The following is a 13,078-nucleotide window of genomic DNA, read 5'->3' on the forward strand; positions in this document are numbered from 1 at the left end:
GCTAGCCACTGAATCGACTCAGCCAGTTCGCGTCTGTTCGCTAGGTCGTTCCAGCTATTGTCAAGTTAGCTATCCAGGTAGCAACAAGCTAGCTACATTTCGAGCACAGTAGCTACTAACTACCTAAAGCCAACGCGTTCATCTCACAAGGATAATGTCATCATGTTTACATCACATTTATATCACTTAATGTCATTAAGGGTTAACGACAATTGCCTGGCCCATGGAAATAGATAGGGACTTTTTCACAAGTATAATGTCATAATGTTGATCTATGCTACGGTCATTAGCTAAATGTTAACGTTAGTTTATGTGTGATCTGGCGAAGCCACAGTCGACTGCAGAGAGGATGACAGTTTCCAGACTCCATCCTCATCAATAACTGGAATTTGAATCAAAGTAGATTACCCATGTATTTACTGCAATGTTGAAAGAAACCTTTCTATTCCTGCTCACATCCATAATGATGTGTCCAGATCCTAATCAAATTACACTACTGATTGAGTTAGTGATTGTGCCAACTGCCAAGGAATGTGGACACTAACAATATAAGGGAGCATTATCTACGGGTGGCCTGATGCCGATGTGATGTGTTCTGTTTTTCTTCTTGCAGATGTGGACATAGTGGACACAGTGGACACAGTGGACACAGTGGAAATAGTGGACATAGTTGACACAGTGGACACAGCAGACACAGTGGAAATAGTGGACACAGTGGACATAGTGGACATAGTGGACACAGTGGACACAGTGGACATAGTGGGTGGACATAGTGGACACAGTGGACATAGTGGGTGGACATAGTGGACACAGTGGACATAGTGAACATGTCCAAGTTTCCATGGCTTGTAGCAAGTAGAAGTCACAGGAACACTCTCATATTGCTCTGTATGTAACTATCAAGTGTATTATGGAGGAAATGAGACAGGAGACATGCTATAACACAAAAAGTATACTGAAGTACAATCTGAGTATGGCAATGAGGAATTAATGAATAAGAGAGAAAAATGTTTTGAAAAAGAGTTTTTAATCAGAATTTAAAAACAAGTACAGGAACGGAGAGGTTATTGTTTAACCCTCTGCTCCACTAGTGGGACTATAGTGAACATCTCACTATAGCCAATTAACATGTGTATTAAGGCTGATTCCTAGACAACACAAAGACAGAAAATAACACAAAATGGTGGTTCCAAAAAGGAGCCTTTTTGGTTGTTTGTTTTTGCTTCGTATAGTATGGAGGATGCTGTAGAATGCTGAGTTGCCTTCTTCTTGTAACCCATTTGGTGTGGTGGATGAACCTGCAAACAAAGGAGAAAACATGTTAGATTTGTATTTTGTCAAATGAAACAACAATCTCTAATGTTTGTAGCATTTGTAAGGTTGAGGTTGGTGGTTGGTGGCAGGTAGCCTCGAGGTTAGAGCGTTCGAGTTCCGGACCTTGCAAGGTGAAAAATCTGTTGCTGTACCCTTGAGCAAGGCACTTAACCTTAATTGCTCCAGGGGTTCTGGACAATGGTTACCCTGGCTGTGACCTGCAGGTGTCTCAGGAGGAGTTGGGATGTGCAAGAAACACATTTTCTATTACACATTTGTGTGTAACAGGACAAATATAAGCACCCCAAAATGATTATTGTCATTGTTAGTAAGATCTATTTGAATGTGATTTAAATTAACGTGGTTGGTCTATATTTGAATGTGTGCACTGAACAGCCTGTACTGTACCTGAGTTGGTCTACTTGGTGAATGTGTGGCTTTCAGCTCCCCCACGTCCAAATCCTTTGGGGGGAGAGAAAGAGAGAGAGAGAGAGAGAGAGAGAGAGAGAGAGAGAGAGAGAGAGAGAGAGCGAGAGGGAGAGCAACAGAGAGAGAGAGAGGGAGAGAGAGAGAGAGAGAGAGAGAGAGAGAGAGAGAGAGAGAGAGAGAGAGAGAGACAGACAGACAGACAGACAGACAGACAGAGTTAGAGAAAGAGCGAAAGAGGGAGAGGGAGAGCAACAGAGAGAGAGAGAGGGAGCGAGTGAGAGAGAGAGAGAGAAAGAAAGAAAGAGAGTATTGGGTCAGGGGACTGCATACTGTACGTCGACAAATCATTCTGGGATTATGTTTCAGGAGGAAATGGGAGCATCGGAACAGCGGAACCACAACAATGGAAACTCCTGGGGTCCCTGACCCCGTTCCACAGCAGCCCTTCTAGAACCACCAAATGGAACCAACATGACCAGGCAACATGACCTTTGCTATGACTACCGCTTTTCCAATTCCAACTGAAATTTCCAACTATTTCTCACATTCAGGATATCTGTCAATGCACTGCTGAGAAAACTCAAGACAATTATGTAAGGGGTCCGACTAGCCCACTTTTCAGAGACATTGACTGTATTTTGAGGAGAGAGTTTCTAGGTTATCAGTAGATAAGATATATTGATCGATAAGACGTTAATACCCCAGTGTTCTTTGTGGAAGCCTGAATCTTACCCACTGAGGTGGGTATCGTAAAGGTTAAAACAAGCTAATTCTGTCACAAGTTCACAATGAACTGGACTTTCCATACAGGATGTTAGGGTCAGGAATACCCTATAGGGAAGTTCTCCTCCCAAAGATTACAGAGTGGAGCTTTATCAGGCTATGTATATACACGTGGTGCCCATATCACTGAGCTCAATTTATATATCAACTGTTATCTTCTTACATTGACTTTGTACTTTGAACCAAAAACATATAACAACCCTTGGTAATATGGGTTATCATAATTGGTTCATGATCTCTCCCAGTTATGATATCCTCATTGAGATAGATTGTTAAGGCACCTGTCACCTATACTGTAGGGTCGTTACAGTAAGAATAAGAACTCACCTTTAGGCCCAAATAGTGCAGAGTAGCAGGGGTTGTTACAGTAAGGCTTGCCCTCATGCTACAGAGAGAGAGAGGGGGGGGAGAGAGAGAGGGAGGGGGGAGGGGAGAGAGGGGGAGAGAGGGGAGAGAGAGAGAGAGAGAGAGAGAGAGAGAGAGAGAGAGAGAGAGAGAGAGAGAGAGAGAGAGAAAATAGAGAGAGATAGAGAGAGAAAGAGAGAGAGAGAGAGAGAGACAGAGACAGAGAGAGAGAGAGAGAGAGAGAGAGAGAGAGAGAGAGAAGAGGACAGGAGAGAGAGAGAGAGAGAGAGAGAGAGAGACAGCGAGAGAGAGAGAGAGAGAGAGACAGACAGAGACAGAGACAGAGACAGAGACAGAGACAGAGACAGAGACAGAGACAGAGAGACAGAGAGAGAGAGAGAGAGAGAGAGAGAGAGAGAGAGAGAGAGAGAGAGGGAGAGAGAGAGAGAGAGAGAGAGAGACAGAGACAGAGACAGAGACAGAGAGAGAGAGAGAGAGAGAGAGAGAGAGGAGAGAGAGAGAGACAGAGACAGAGACAGAGACAGAGAGAGAGAGAGAGAGAGAGACAGAGACAGAGACAGACAGAGAGAGAGAGAGAGAGAGAGAGATAGAGAGATGGTATAGGCTGTATTAGTACCATGCTGACTGACTGAAAATACCAGCATTTGATTGTATCCAGATAAAAAGCCAAACGTTTTTATGAAATATTAATGGACCAGAATATCCTTAATTATTTCATTAAAACATTTGTCAGCTAATAATTAATTGTGTGTTGTGTGAGGAATGTGTGAAGTGTGTGTGTGTGCATGCTTGCACGCGGTTATGTGTTTGCCCACGCGTGAGTGTGTGTGTGTGTTTGTGTGTGCACGTGTGTGTGTGTCGGCTGACCTCTGCATGTGATCCGGCCGATAGCGTCTTGTTACACTTCTCACACTTCAGACAGGGTCTGTGCCAGTCCTTCCCCAGTGATGTCACTCGCTCCGCTGTGAGACAAAGAGATAAGAGGACACGTTTAGCTAATGGACAATGACCCACTCACAATGACATGCATATTCTCACATCACACCACACCACACCGAGAAGGGCACTGTAGTCTGGTGAGGATACTGTCTGGATGTCAGACTGTAGTCTGGTGAGGATACTGTCTGGATGTCAGACTGTAGTCTGGTGAGGATACTGTCTGGATGTGAGACTGTAGTCTGGTGAGGATACTGTCTGGATGTGAGACTGTAGTCTGGTGAGGATACTGTCTGGATGTGAGACTGTAGTCTGGTGAGGATACTGTCTGGATGTGAGACTGTAGTCTGGTGAGGATACTGTCTGGATGTGAGACTGTAGTCTGGTGAGGATACTGTCTGGATGTGAGACTGTAGTCTGGTGAGGATACTGTCTGGATGTGAGACTGTAGTCTGGTGAGGATACTGTCTGGATCTCAGACTGTAGTCTGGTGAGGATACTGTCTGGATGTGAGACTGTAGTCTGGTGAGGATACTGTCTGGATGTGAGACTGTAGTCTGGTGAGGATACTGTCTGGATGTGAGACTGTAGTCTGGTGAGGATACTGTCTGGATGTCAGACTGTAGTCTGGTGAGGATACTGTCTGGATGTGAGACTGTAGTCTGGTGAGGATTCTGTCTGGATGTCAGCCTGTAGTCTGGTGAGGATACTGTCTGGATGTCAGACTGTAGTCTGGTGAGGATACTGTCTGGATGTGAGACTGTAGTCTGGTGAGGATACTGTCTGGATGTGAGACTGTAGTCTGGTGAGGATACTGTCTGGATGTGAGACTGTAGTCTGGTGAGGATACTGTCTGGATGTGAGACTGTAGTCTGGTGAGGATACTGTCTGGATGTGAGACTGTAGTCTGGTGAGGATACTGTCTGGATGTCAGACTGTAGTCTGGTGAGGATACTGTCTGGATGTGAGACTGTAGTCTGGTGAGGATACTGTCTGGATGTCAGACTGTAGTCTGGTGAGGATACTGTCTGGATGTGAGACTGCAGTCTGGTGAGGATACTGTCTGGATGTGAGACTGTAGTCTGGTGAGGATACTGTCTGGATGTCAGACTGTAGTCTGGTGAGGATACTGTCTGGATGTGAGACTGTAGTCTGGTGAGGATTCTGTCTGGATGTCAGACTGTAGTCTGGTGAGGATACTGTCTGGATGTGAGACTGTAGTCTGGTGAGGATACTGTCTGGATGTGAGACTGTAGTCTGGTGAGGATACTGTCTGGATGTGAGACTGTAGTCTGGTGAGGATGCTGTCTGGATGTGAGACTGTAGTCTGGTGAGGATACTGTCTGGATGTCAGACTGTAGTCTGGTGAGGATACTGTCTGGATGTGAGACTGTAGTCTGGTGAGGATTCTGTCTGGATGTCAGACTGTAGTCTGGTGAGGATACTGTCTCGATGTGAGACTGTAGTCTGGTGAGGATACTGTCTGGATGTGAGACTGTAGTCTGGTGAGGATACTGTCTGGATGTGAGACTGTAGTCTGGTGAGGATACTGTCTGGATGTGAGACTGTAGTCTGGTGAGGATACTGTCTGGATGTGAGACTGTAGTCTGGTGAGGATACTGTCTGGATGTGAGACTGTAGTCTGGTGAGGATACTGTCTGGATGTGAGACTGTAGTCTGGTGAGGATACTGTCTGGATGTGAGACTGTAGTCTGGTGAGGATACTGTCTGGATGTGAGACTGTAGTCTGGTGAGGATACTGTCTGGATGTGAGACTGTAGTCTGGTGAGGATACTGCATGTGAGCTCCATGATGTAACGTTACAGACCTAGTTTAGACCAGCACACAGATAACACGTTAGTCACAAGAACATTGGGAGGGTGTGGTGCTTGGCTGAGTGTCCGAGGAGAGCGATAGGAGACTCCCTGAGGAATCTTTCTTCCCTCCCTATTTCCCCTCCTCCCTTGGCATCATAAAAACCCGATAAAGAGAGTATTTATCTTTGGGCTGAGCTGTGAGGAACGATTTGCATCAAACAGCCATCATGGAGACGGTCGTTAAACAGGGGGAAAGCCATAGTTTTTATGAGCAGAAATGTTCAAGCTCGGAGGGCAGCCTGCTGAGACCTATCCCACGATGCAATGGGAGAGAGGGCCAACTAAGCATCTGCTGTGTCTGATGGGAGCCAAATGCTGTACAGTTCATAAAACTGAGCACACACACACGCAAGCACATATACACATACATACATGCAAAGCATCGCAAAAACACATGCCAAATCAAGAGGCCAACTCCAAAACACAAGGACAGGAGGTGCTGAAAGCACAAAAAACATTCTAATAAAGTCATACATAAACTAGAGAAAATTCTAAACACACTGGAGCATAACATTATTACTACAATCTGTGGATATGAATGGGCGTGAGGGTCCTGCTAAAGTCTTACTCAAGACATGATTTAAAGCAAATGTTTAACCAATAAATGACAGATCCATCATGTGAACACTTGCTTCACTTTTGGAATTACTGTAAATTATTCTGAAGGTCTCTACATATTGTAGAATTGCATTTGACTATACTGTATAACTGAGTTCATGCACAGTAGGCCTATGTATCATTAGGTATTTGTCATGTCAGTGATTTAGGGCTCGATTCATTCCGTAGCGCTGAAGATCCGCACTGTAGCGCAAATTAAATTGAAAGGTAATTTCCGATTGAGCCGACATATGCAGCATTTACCCTTAATCCAGTCTCCGTGAACGTGGGAGCATTGCCTTTAAATTTCTATGGAGCTATAGCACGATTCTTCAGCGCTGCAGATTAAATCGAGCCCCTAGTGTGAGTATGGATCCATTCTTGCAACTGCTGTTAGATTATCTTTTTCAGTGTCTCAGTGCAATCAGACGGTCAGTCGGTCAGTCAGTGCAATCAGTCGGTCGGTCAGTCAGTCAGTCAGCCAATCAGTGTCTCAGTGCAGTCAGTCAGCCAGTCAGTCAGTGCAGTCAGTCAGCCAGTGCAGTCAGTCAGTCAGTGCAGTCAGTCAGCCAGTCAGCCAGTCAGTCAGTCAGTCAGTGCAGTCAGTCAGTCAGTCAGTCAGTCAGTGCAGTCAGTCAGTGCAGTCAGTCAGCCAATCAGTGTCTCAGTGCAGTCAGTAAGACAGTCAGTCAGCCAGTCAGCCAGTCAGCCAGCCAGTCAGCCAGTCAGCCAGCCAGTCAGTCAGTCAGTCAGTTAGTCAGCCAATCAGTCAGTCAGTCAGTCAGTAAGACAGTCAGTCAGCCAGTCAGCCAGTCAGTCAGTCAGTCAGTCAGTCAGCCAATCAGTGTCTCAGTGCAGTCAGTAAGACAGCCAGTTAGCCAGTCAGCCAGTCAGTCAGCCAGTCAGTCAGCCAGTCAGCCAGTCAGTCAGCCAGCCAGCCAGTCAGCCAATCAGTCAGACAGTCAGTCAGTCAGCCAGCCAGTCAGCCAATCAGTCAGACAGTCAGTCAGTCAGCCAGTCAGCCAGTCAGCCAGCCAGTCAGCCAGTCAGTCAGTCAGTCAGTCAGTCAGTCAGTCAGCCAATCAGTGTCTCAGTGCAGTCAGCCAGTCAGCCAGTCAGCCAGCCAGTCAGCCAGTCAGCCAGCCAGTCAGTCAGTCAGTCAGTTAGTCAGCCAATCAGTCAGTCAGTCAGTCAGTCAGTAAGACAGTCAGTCAGCCAGTCAGTCAGCCAGTCAGTCAGTCAGTCAGTCAGTCAGCCAATCAGTGTCTCAGTGCAGTCAGTAAGACAGCCAGTTAGCCAGTCAGCCAGTCAGTCAGCCAGTCAGTCAGCCAGTCAGCCAGTCAGTCAGCCAGCCATCCAGTCAGCCAATCAGTCAGACAGTCAGTCAGTCAGCCAGTCAGCCAGTCAGCCAGCCAGTCAGCCAGTCAGTCAGTCAGTCAGTCAGTCAGCCAATCAGTGTCTCAGTGCAGTCAGTAAGACAGCCAGTTAGCCAGTCAGCCAGTCAGTCAGCCAGTCAGTCAGCCAGTCAGCCAGTCAGTCAGCCAGCCATCCAGTCAGCCAATCAGTCAGACAGTCAGTCAGTCAGCCAGTCAGCCAGTCAGCCAGTCAGTCAGTCAGTCAGTCAGTCCTACAGCATTCCAGATGGCTCTGTAGAGGCTGGGTGGAATGGAACCAGGGCCAAGGGTTTTGGCCTCCCTCTGGGCCACAGTAATTACTGTACTTCCACTAACATGATGAGGAAACAGAGAAAGGATGTCCCTCTCCACTACCCTGGGACAGAATATAATGGTGCTGCTGTGTCTGAAGTGCTCTAGGTTGAGTTATAGTGTCAGAGGGTAACAGAGGCCCTGTTGGGTTACAGTAATAGACCTTATTCACACAGGGGTATTAATTCCTACTCTGGAACAATCATGGCCGACACGTGAATAAGGTCTATTCTGATTAATCTAGCAACATTCCTTCATTTCTGTTGTCACCACTGGTTGTGAATGGTCAGCTCATTCCTCAGGCACTCAGAGCTGTTGTCCATCTGTCTGTCTGTAGGGTGGGTGTGTGAATGAAGTTTATGTACAGACATAGATCGATCAGTTCCCCTGATGTCAATGTCATGGGGTGTGTCTACTGTAATTGGGGTGTGTCTACTGTAACTGGGGTGTGTCTACTGTAATTGGGGTGTGTCTACTGTAACTGGGATGTGTCTACTGTAACTGGGGTGTGTCTACTGTAACTGGGGTGTGTCTACTGTAACTGGGGAGTGTCTACTGTAACTGGGGTGTGTCTACTGTAATTGGGGTGTGTCTACTGTAATTGGGGTGTGTCTACTGTAATTGGGGTGTGTGCGAACGAGACGGGGGACTAGATCTGCTGTCTGCATCAATTAGCTCATTACTGTGAAGCAATAATATGAATGGTCCCTCCCATACACACACACACACACACACACACACACACACACACACACACACACACACACACACACACACACACACACGGATGAAAAAACACCCCAACGGGGAAGCATTCAACCCTTCACTCACTATGTCCAACCCACAGAAGACAGAATGATGGATGGAGATGTTCCTGTACCTCTACGTGTCATCCTCTTAAAGAATTATTCATATGACACCTGGGTCACGTGACAGGAAGTGAAGCACTTCTGTTTTCCGTCTCTAATTTTTCATTTTTACTTTCACGTGTTCTATGGTTGAATTAGTACAGGGGACACCTACAATGTCAGGCTATAATGTATAAAGACTACGGATAGATGCTTCAGAGGTGCTAGAATTGTAATGCTTGTCTATTCATATGTTATTCTATGTCCTGACTGAGACAATACAGGCCTTTGAGAAGCAATGTTACAAAATAACACTCCTCACAACACTCCAACTATGCTGAATAACACTTCTTACACCACTCCAACTACCCTGAATAACCCTGGATTGGTTCAGATCTTAATCTAAATGGTCCATTAAGATAATGTATCTTAATGGACCACGTAGTTAAAGTGACATCTATTTGTGGTTCCTGGGTAATTCTCTGCACACTGTGACGGTTGGAGCTCCTCCTTAGCTCTTACGCTCTCTCTCCTCCTCTCTTCTCTCTGTCTCTGTCTTTCTCTCTCTATCTGTCTCTTTGTCGTTACAGGGAGGGTGGGTACGTTTGATTGTTTTCTGGCCTCCCTCCCTCCTCCCTCTCCTCTCTCTGGAAGAAGACAGTACTTTCCCTCCATCAGTCATTGACTTAGGCAGCAGTAGAATGATTGCTTCCATCTGAGAGCTCAGCCACCCCTGGGAGAGAGAGGCAGGGAGCTGGGGGCTCTGGAGAGTCGAGATGGGGTGGGTAGAGAGAGAGAGGGAGCTGGGGGCTTTGGAGAGTCGAGATGGGGTGGGTAGAGAGAGAGAGGGAGCTGGGGGCTTTGGAGAGTCGAGATGGGGTGGGTAGAGAGAGAGAGGGAGCTGGGGGCTTTGGAGAGTCGAGATGGGGTGGGTAGAGAGAGAGAGGGAGCTGGGGGCTTTGGAGAGTCGAGATGGGGTGGGTAGAGAGAGAGAGGGAGCTGGGGGGCTTTGGAGAGTCGAGATGGGGTGGGTAGAGAGAGAGAGGGAGCTGGGGGCTTTGGAGAGTCGAGATGGGGTGGGTAGAGAGAGAGACATGGAGCTGGGGGCTTTGGAGAGTCGAGATGGGGTGGGTAGAGAGAGAGACATGGAGCTGGGGGCTTTGGAGAGTCGAGATGGGGTGGGTAGAGAGAGAGAGACATGGAGCTGGGGGCTTTGGAGAGTCGAGATGGGGTGGGTAAGAGAGAGAGACATGGAGCTGGGGGGCTTTGGAGAGTCGATATGGGGTGGGTAGGAAGAGAGAGACATGGAGCTGGGGGGCTTTGGAGAGTCGAGATGGGGTGGGTAGAGAGAGAGAGACATGGAGCTGGGGGCTTTGGAGAGTCGATATGGGGTGGGTAGAGAGAGAGACATGGAGCTGGGGGCTTTGGAGAGTCGAGATGGGGTGGGTAGAGAGAGAGACATGGAGCTGGGGGCTTTGGAGAGTCGAGATGGGGTGGGTAGAGAGAGACATGGAGCTGGGGGCTTTGGAGAGTCGAGATGGGGTGGGTAGAGAGAGAGACATGGAGCTGGGGGCTTTGGAGAGTCGAGATGGGGTGGGTAGAGAGAGAGACATGGAGCTGGGGGCTTTGGAGAGTCGAGATGGGGTGGGTAGAGAGAGAGAGACATGGAGCTGGGGGCTTTGGAGAGTCGAGATGGGGTGGGTAGAGAGAGAGAGGGAGCTGGGGGCTTTGGAGAGTCAAGATGGGGTGGGTAGAGAGAGAGAGGGAGCTGGGGGAGCTATGAGGTGGGATGAGAGAAGATCAGCCAAGGAAAAAGACAGTTTAGCAAGAAAGGAGATGTGGAGGTAAATTATATGTATAGAATCGGAAATAGGCCCGGTCAGGTAGTAAAACAGGCCTACAGTGGAACAGGTCATGAAAAGCTACTTACGATAGGATAGAGAGTTGCTGCACAAGCATTCCCAAGCTAGATCGGGTGGCAGGTAGCCTAGCGGTTAAGATTGTTGGGCCATGAACCGAAAGGTTGCTGGTTTGAATCCCCAAGCCTACTAGGTGAAAAATGTGCCCTTGAGCAAAGCAGTTTATCCTAATTGCTCTTGATAGGAGTATCTACTAAAATGTAATTTAGTATAGCTGCTCCCTTGAGCAATGACAGATACTTTCTGAAAACAACTATTTCATAGATTTATGAAAGTGAAAACTGAAAAAACAAGCTAAAGAAACAAAGCTTAGTTTCAACGCCCTTTTGCTCTGAGACGTTTTATTCAAGAGCTGCAGAGAGACACAGAGCTGTTTTTTCACGGGGGCTTTTTCAGAAGTACATTAAAAAAACGAGAAAGTTGATCCGCAGAGAGGAAAAATTAATCTGACTGCAGGGTCAATTAATCTGACTGATGGTTACTGCCGACTTGACCATGTATGAATTTCACATTTCAAACCTGATATATAGATAATGATTTCATAGTCCAATAAAAGTCTGAGAGATATATTGTATTAGGATGTCTTACTGCCCGCTGTAGCCTTTATCCCTGTGTTATTTGATCCCCTCTCTTCCTAATGCAGTAAGTGCCGTATGCTAAGCCACTGACTTGGCAGGACCTGCAGCACCACAGCTAGTCTGTTGTAAAGATGTTAACACTTTTGGAAAATCTCCAGAGTCTGAGGGGGAAAAGACTCCCATTAAATTCTATGCATAGCTTTCACTGCATCGGATTTGAGTAGAATTGTGTCTTCCTCTTTTGGGAAGGGCAAATAAACATTGCAGTCATTAACCATTTAGTCAACTAGTATTACTAAAATTGTTATTAACTAGTTATTAAAAGTTTGCACCCCAAAAATATTTTGCAGTCACAGACATGTTCATTCTATATATAACTCCTAACAGGAAATTGCTCAAGTGAAGCATTGCTCCTTATCTCTCTCATAATCTCTCAAGCGTTTTTTTACAGCTGCAGACAAGTTGGTTAACTAAATTGTATTGAACTGTCTGCAGGTTTCGTCAAATGTAAAATACGGTACGATAACTCCGAGCAGGTATGTTGAATAAATTAAATGCAAAATGTTTAGCAAAAATAGTGAATAATAATTTTGATCCACACAATAAAGATGTCTTACCGAAGTAAACTTCCTTCGTGCATTTTGGGCACTTTGGCATGGTGAAGTGTTGGTCTCCGGGATAGAAAGAAGTATCCTAGTTGAATTAATGTTCACAGCAGTTATACAGCAGCAGCCCACCTGTCCGTTCTAAACCACGCCTCGTTGTGAAGTGCAGATGTTTGCGCGCCTTCGTATTTATACCGCTCAGGAAATAGTTGCGCTCGGTGTAACTGAATAGAGGGTGAGGCTTTGACAGTGTGTGTGTGTGTGTGTGTGTGCGTGTGTGTGCGTGCATGCGTGTGTGTTTGTGTGTGAGATATATATATATATATATATATATATATAGAGAGAGAGAGAGAGAGCGAGAGAGAGAGAGAGAGAGAGAGAGAGAGAGAGAGAGAGAGAGAGAGAGAGAGAGAGAGAGCGAGTGAAAGAGAGAGAGAGAGCGAGAGCGAGAGCGAGCGAGAGAGAGAGACAGAGACAGAGACAGAGAGAGCGATTTTTGGAGTTGAGTCAGTGTGCCTCTAAGATCAAGTCAGGAAATCATGTCAGAAACGCTTTTGTGCACTACCCTATTCCTTTTGGATAGTTAAAGTTTTATTCACCCCTTTCTGTTCATATAGGCTATATTCTAAATAATTGAATTTAATCAATATATATATACATATATATATCAGTTATTAAAAACATGTTTGCAACATACAGTGCCTTCAGAAAGTATTCACACCCCTTGACTTTTCCCACATTTTGTTGTGCTACAGCCTGAATTTAAAATCGATTATATATATATTTTTCTCACCCATCTACACACAATAATGACAAAGTGAAAACATATTTTTAGATAATTTGCAAATGTATTGAAAATGAAATACAGAAATATCTAATTTACATAAGTATTCACACCCTTGAGTCAAAACATGTTAGAATTACCTTTGGCAGCGATTACAGTTGTGAGTCTTTCTGGGTAAGTCTCTAAGAGCTTTGCACACCTGGATAGTACAAAATTTGCCCATTATTATTTTCAAAATTCTTCAAGTTCTGTCAAATTGGTTGTTGATCATTGCTAGACAACCATTTTTAAGTCTTGCCATAGATTTTCAAGCAGATTTCATTCAAAACTGTAATT

The 13,078-nt window shown here is 45.9% G+C and overlaps 1 protein-coding gene across 1 annotated transcript; it reads right to left on the minus strand.

Annotated features, from left to right (window-relative positions):
- Nucleotides 1-1,008: 1,008 nt before the first annotated feature.
- On the minus strand, nucleotides 1,009-12,150 carry LOC121544664 (cysteine-rich protein 1). Its single transcript, XM_041854699.2, has 5 exons — nucleotides 11,971-12,150; nucleotides 3,760-3,854; nucleotides 2,854-2,911; nucleotides 1,723-1,776; nucleotides 1,009-1,298 (listed from the first exon to the last, which is right to left on the minus strand). Exons 1-4 carry the CDS (start codon nucleotides 12,008-12,010, stop codon nucleotides 1,733-1,735), a joined length of 237 nt encoding a protein of 78 aa, XP_041710633.1. The 5' UTR covers nucleotides 12,011-12,150; the 3' UTR covers nucleotides 1,009-1,298; nucleotides 1,723-1,732.
- Nucleotides 12,151-13,078: the final 928 nt, after the last annotated feature.

This window comes from Coregonus clupeaformis, chromosome 29 (assembly GCF_020615455.1).
Source record: "Coregonus clupeaformis isolate EN_2021a chromosome 29, ASM2061545v1, whole genome shotgun sequence".
NCBI lineage: Eukaryota > Metazoa > Chordata > Actinopteri > Salmoniformes > Salmonidae > Coregonus > Coregonus clupeaformis.

Bases quoted from the DNA above. Each gene is read 5' to 3' on its own strand.
- LOC121544664 (XM_041854699.2), bottom strand. From the start codon at position 12,010: ATGCCAAAGTGCCCAAAATGCACGAAGGAAGTTTACTTCG. The intron at 3,855-11,970 runs GTAAGACATCTT...TTTGTCTCACAG, and splicing joins CACGAAGGAAGTTTACTTCG to CGGAGCGAGTGACATCACTG. The intron at 2,912-3,759 runs GTCAGCCGACAC...CTCTCTCTGTAG, and splicing joins CGGCCGGATCACATGCAGAG to CATGAGGGCAAGCCTTACTG.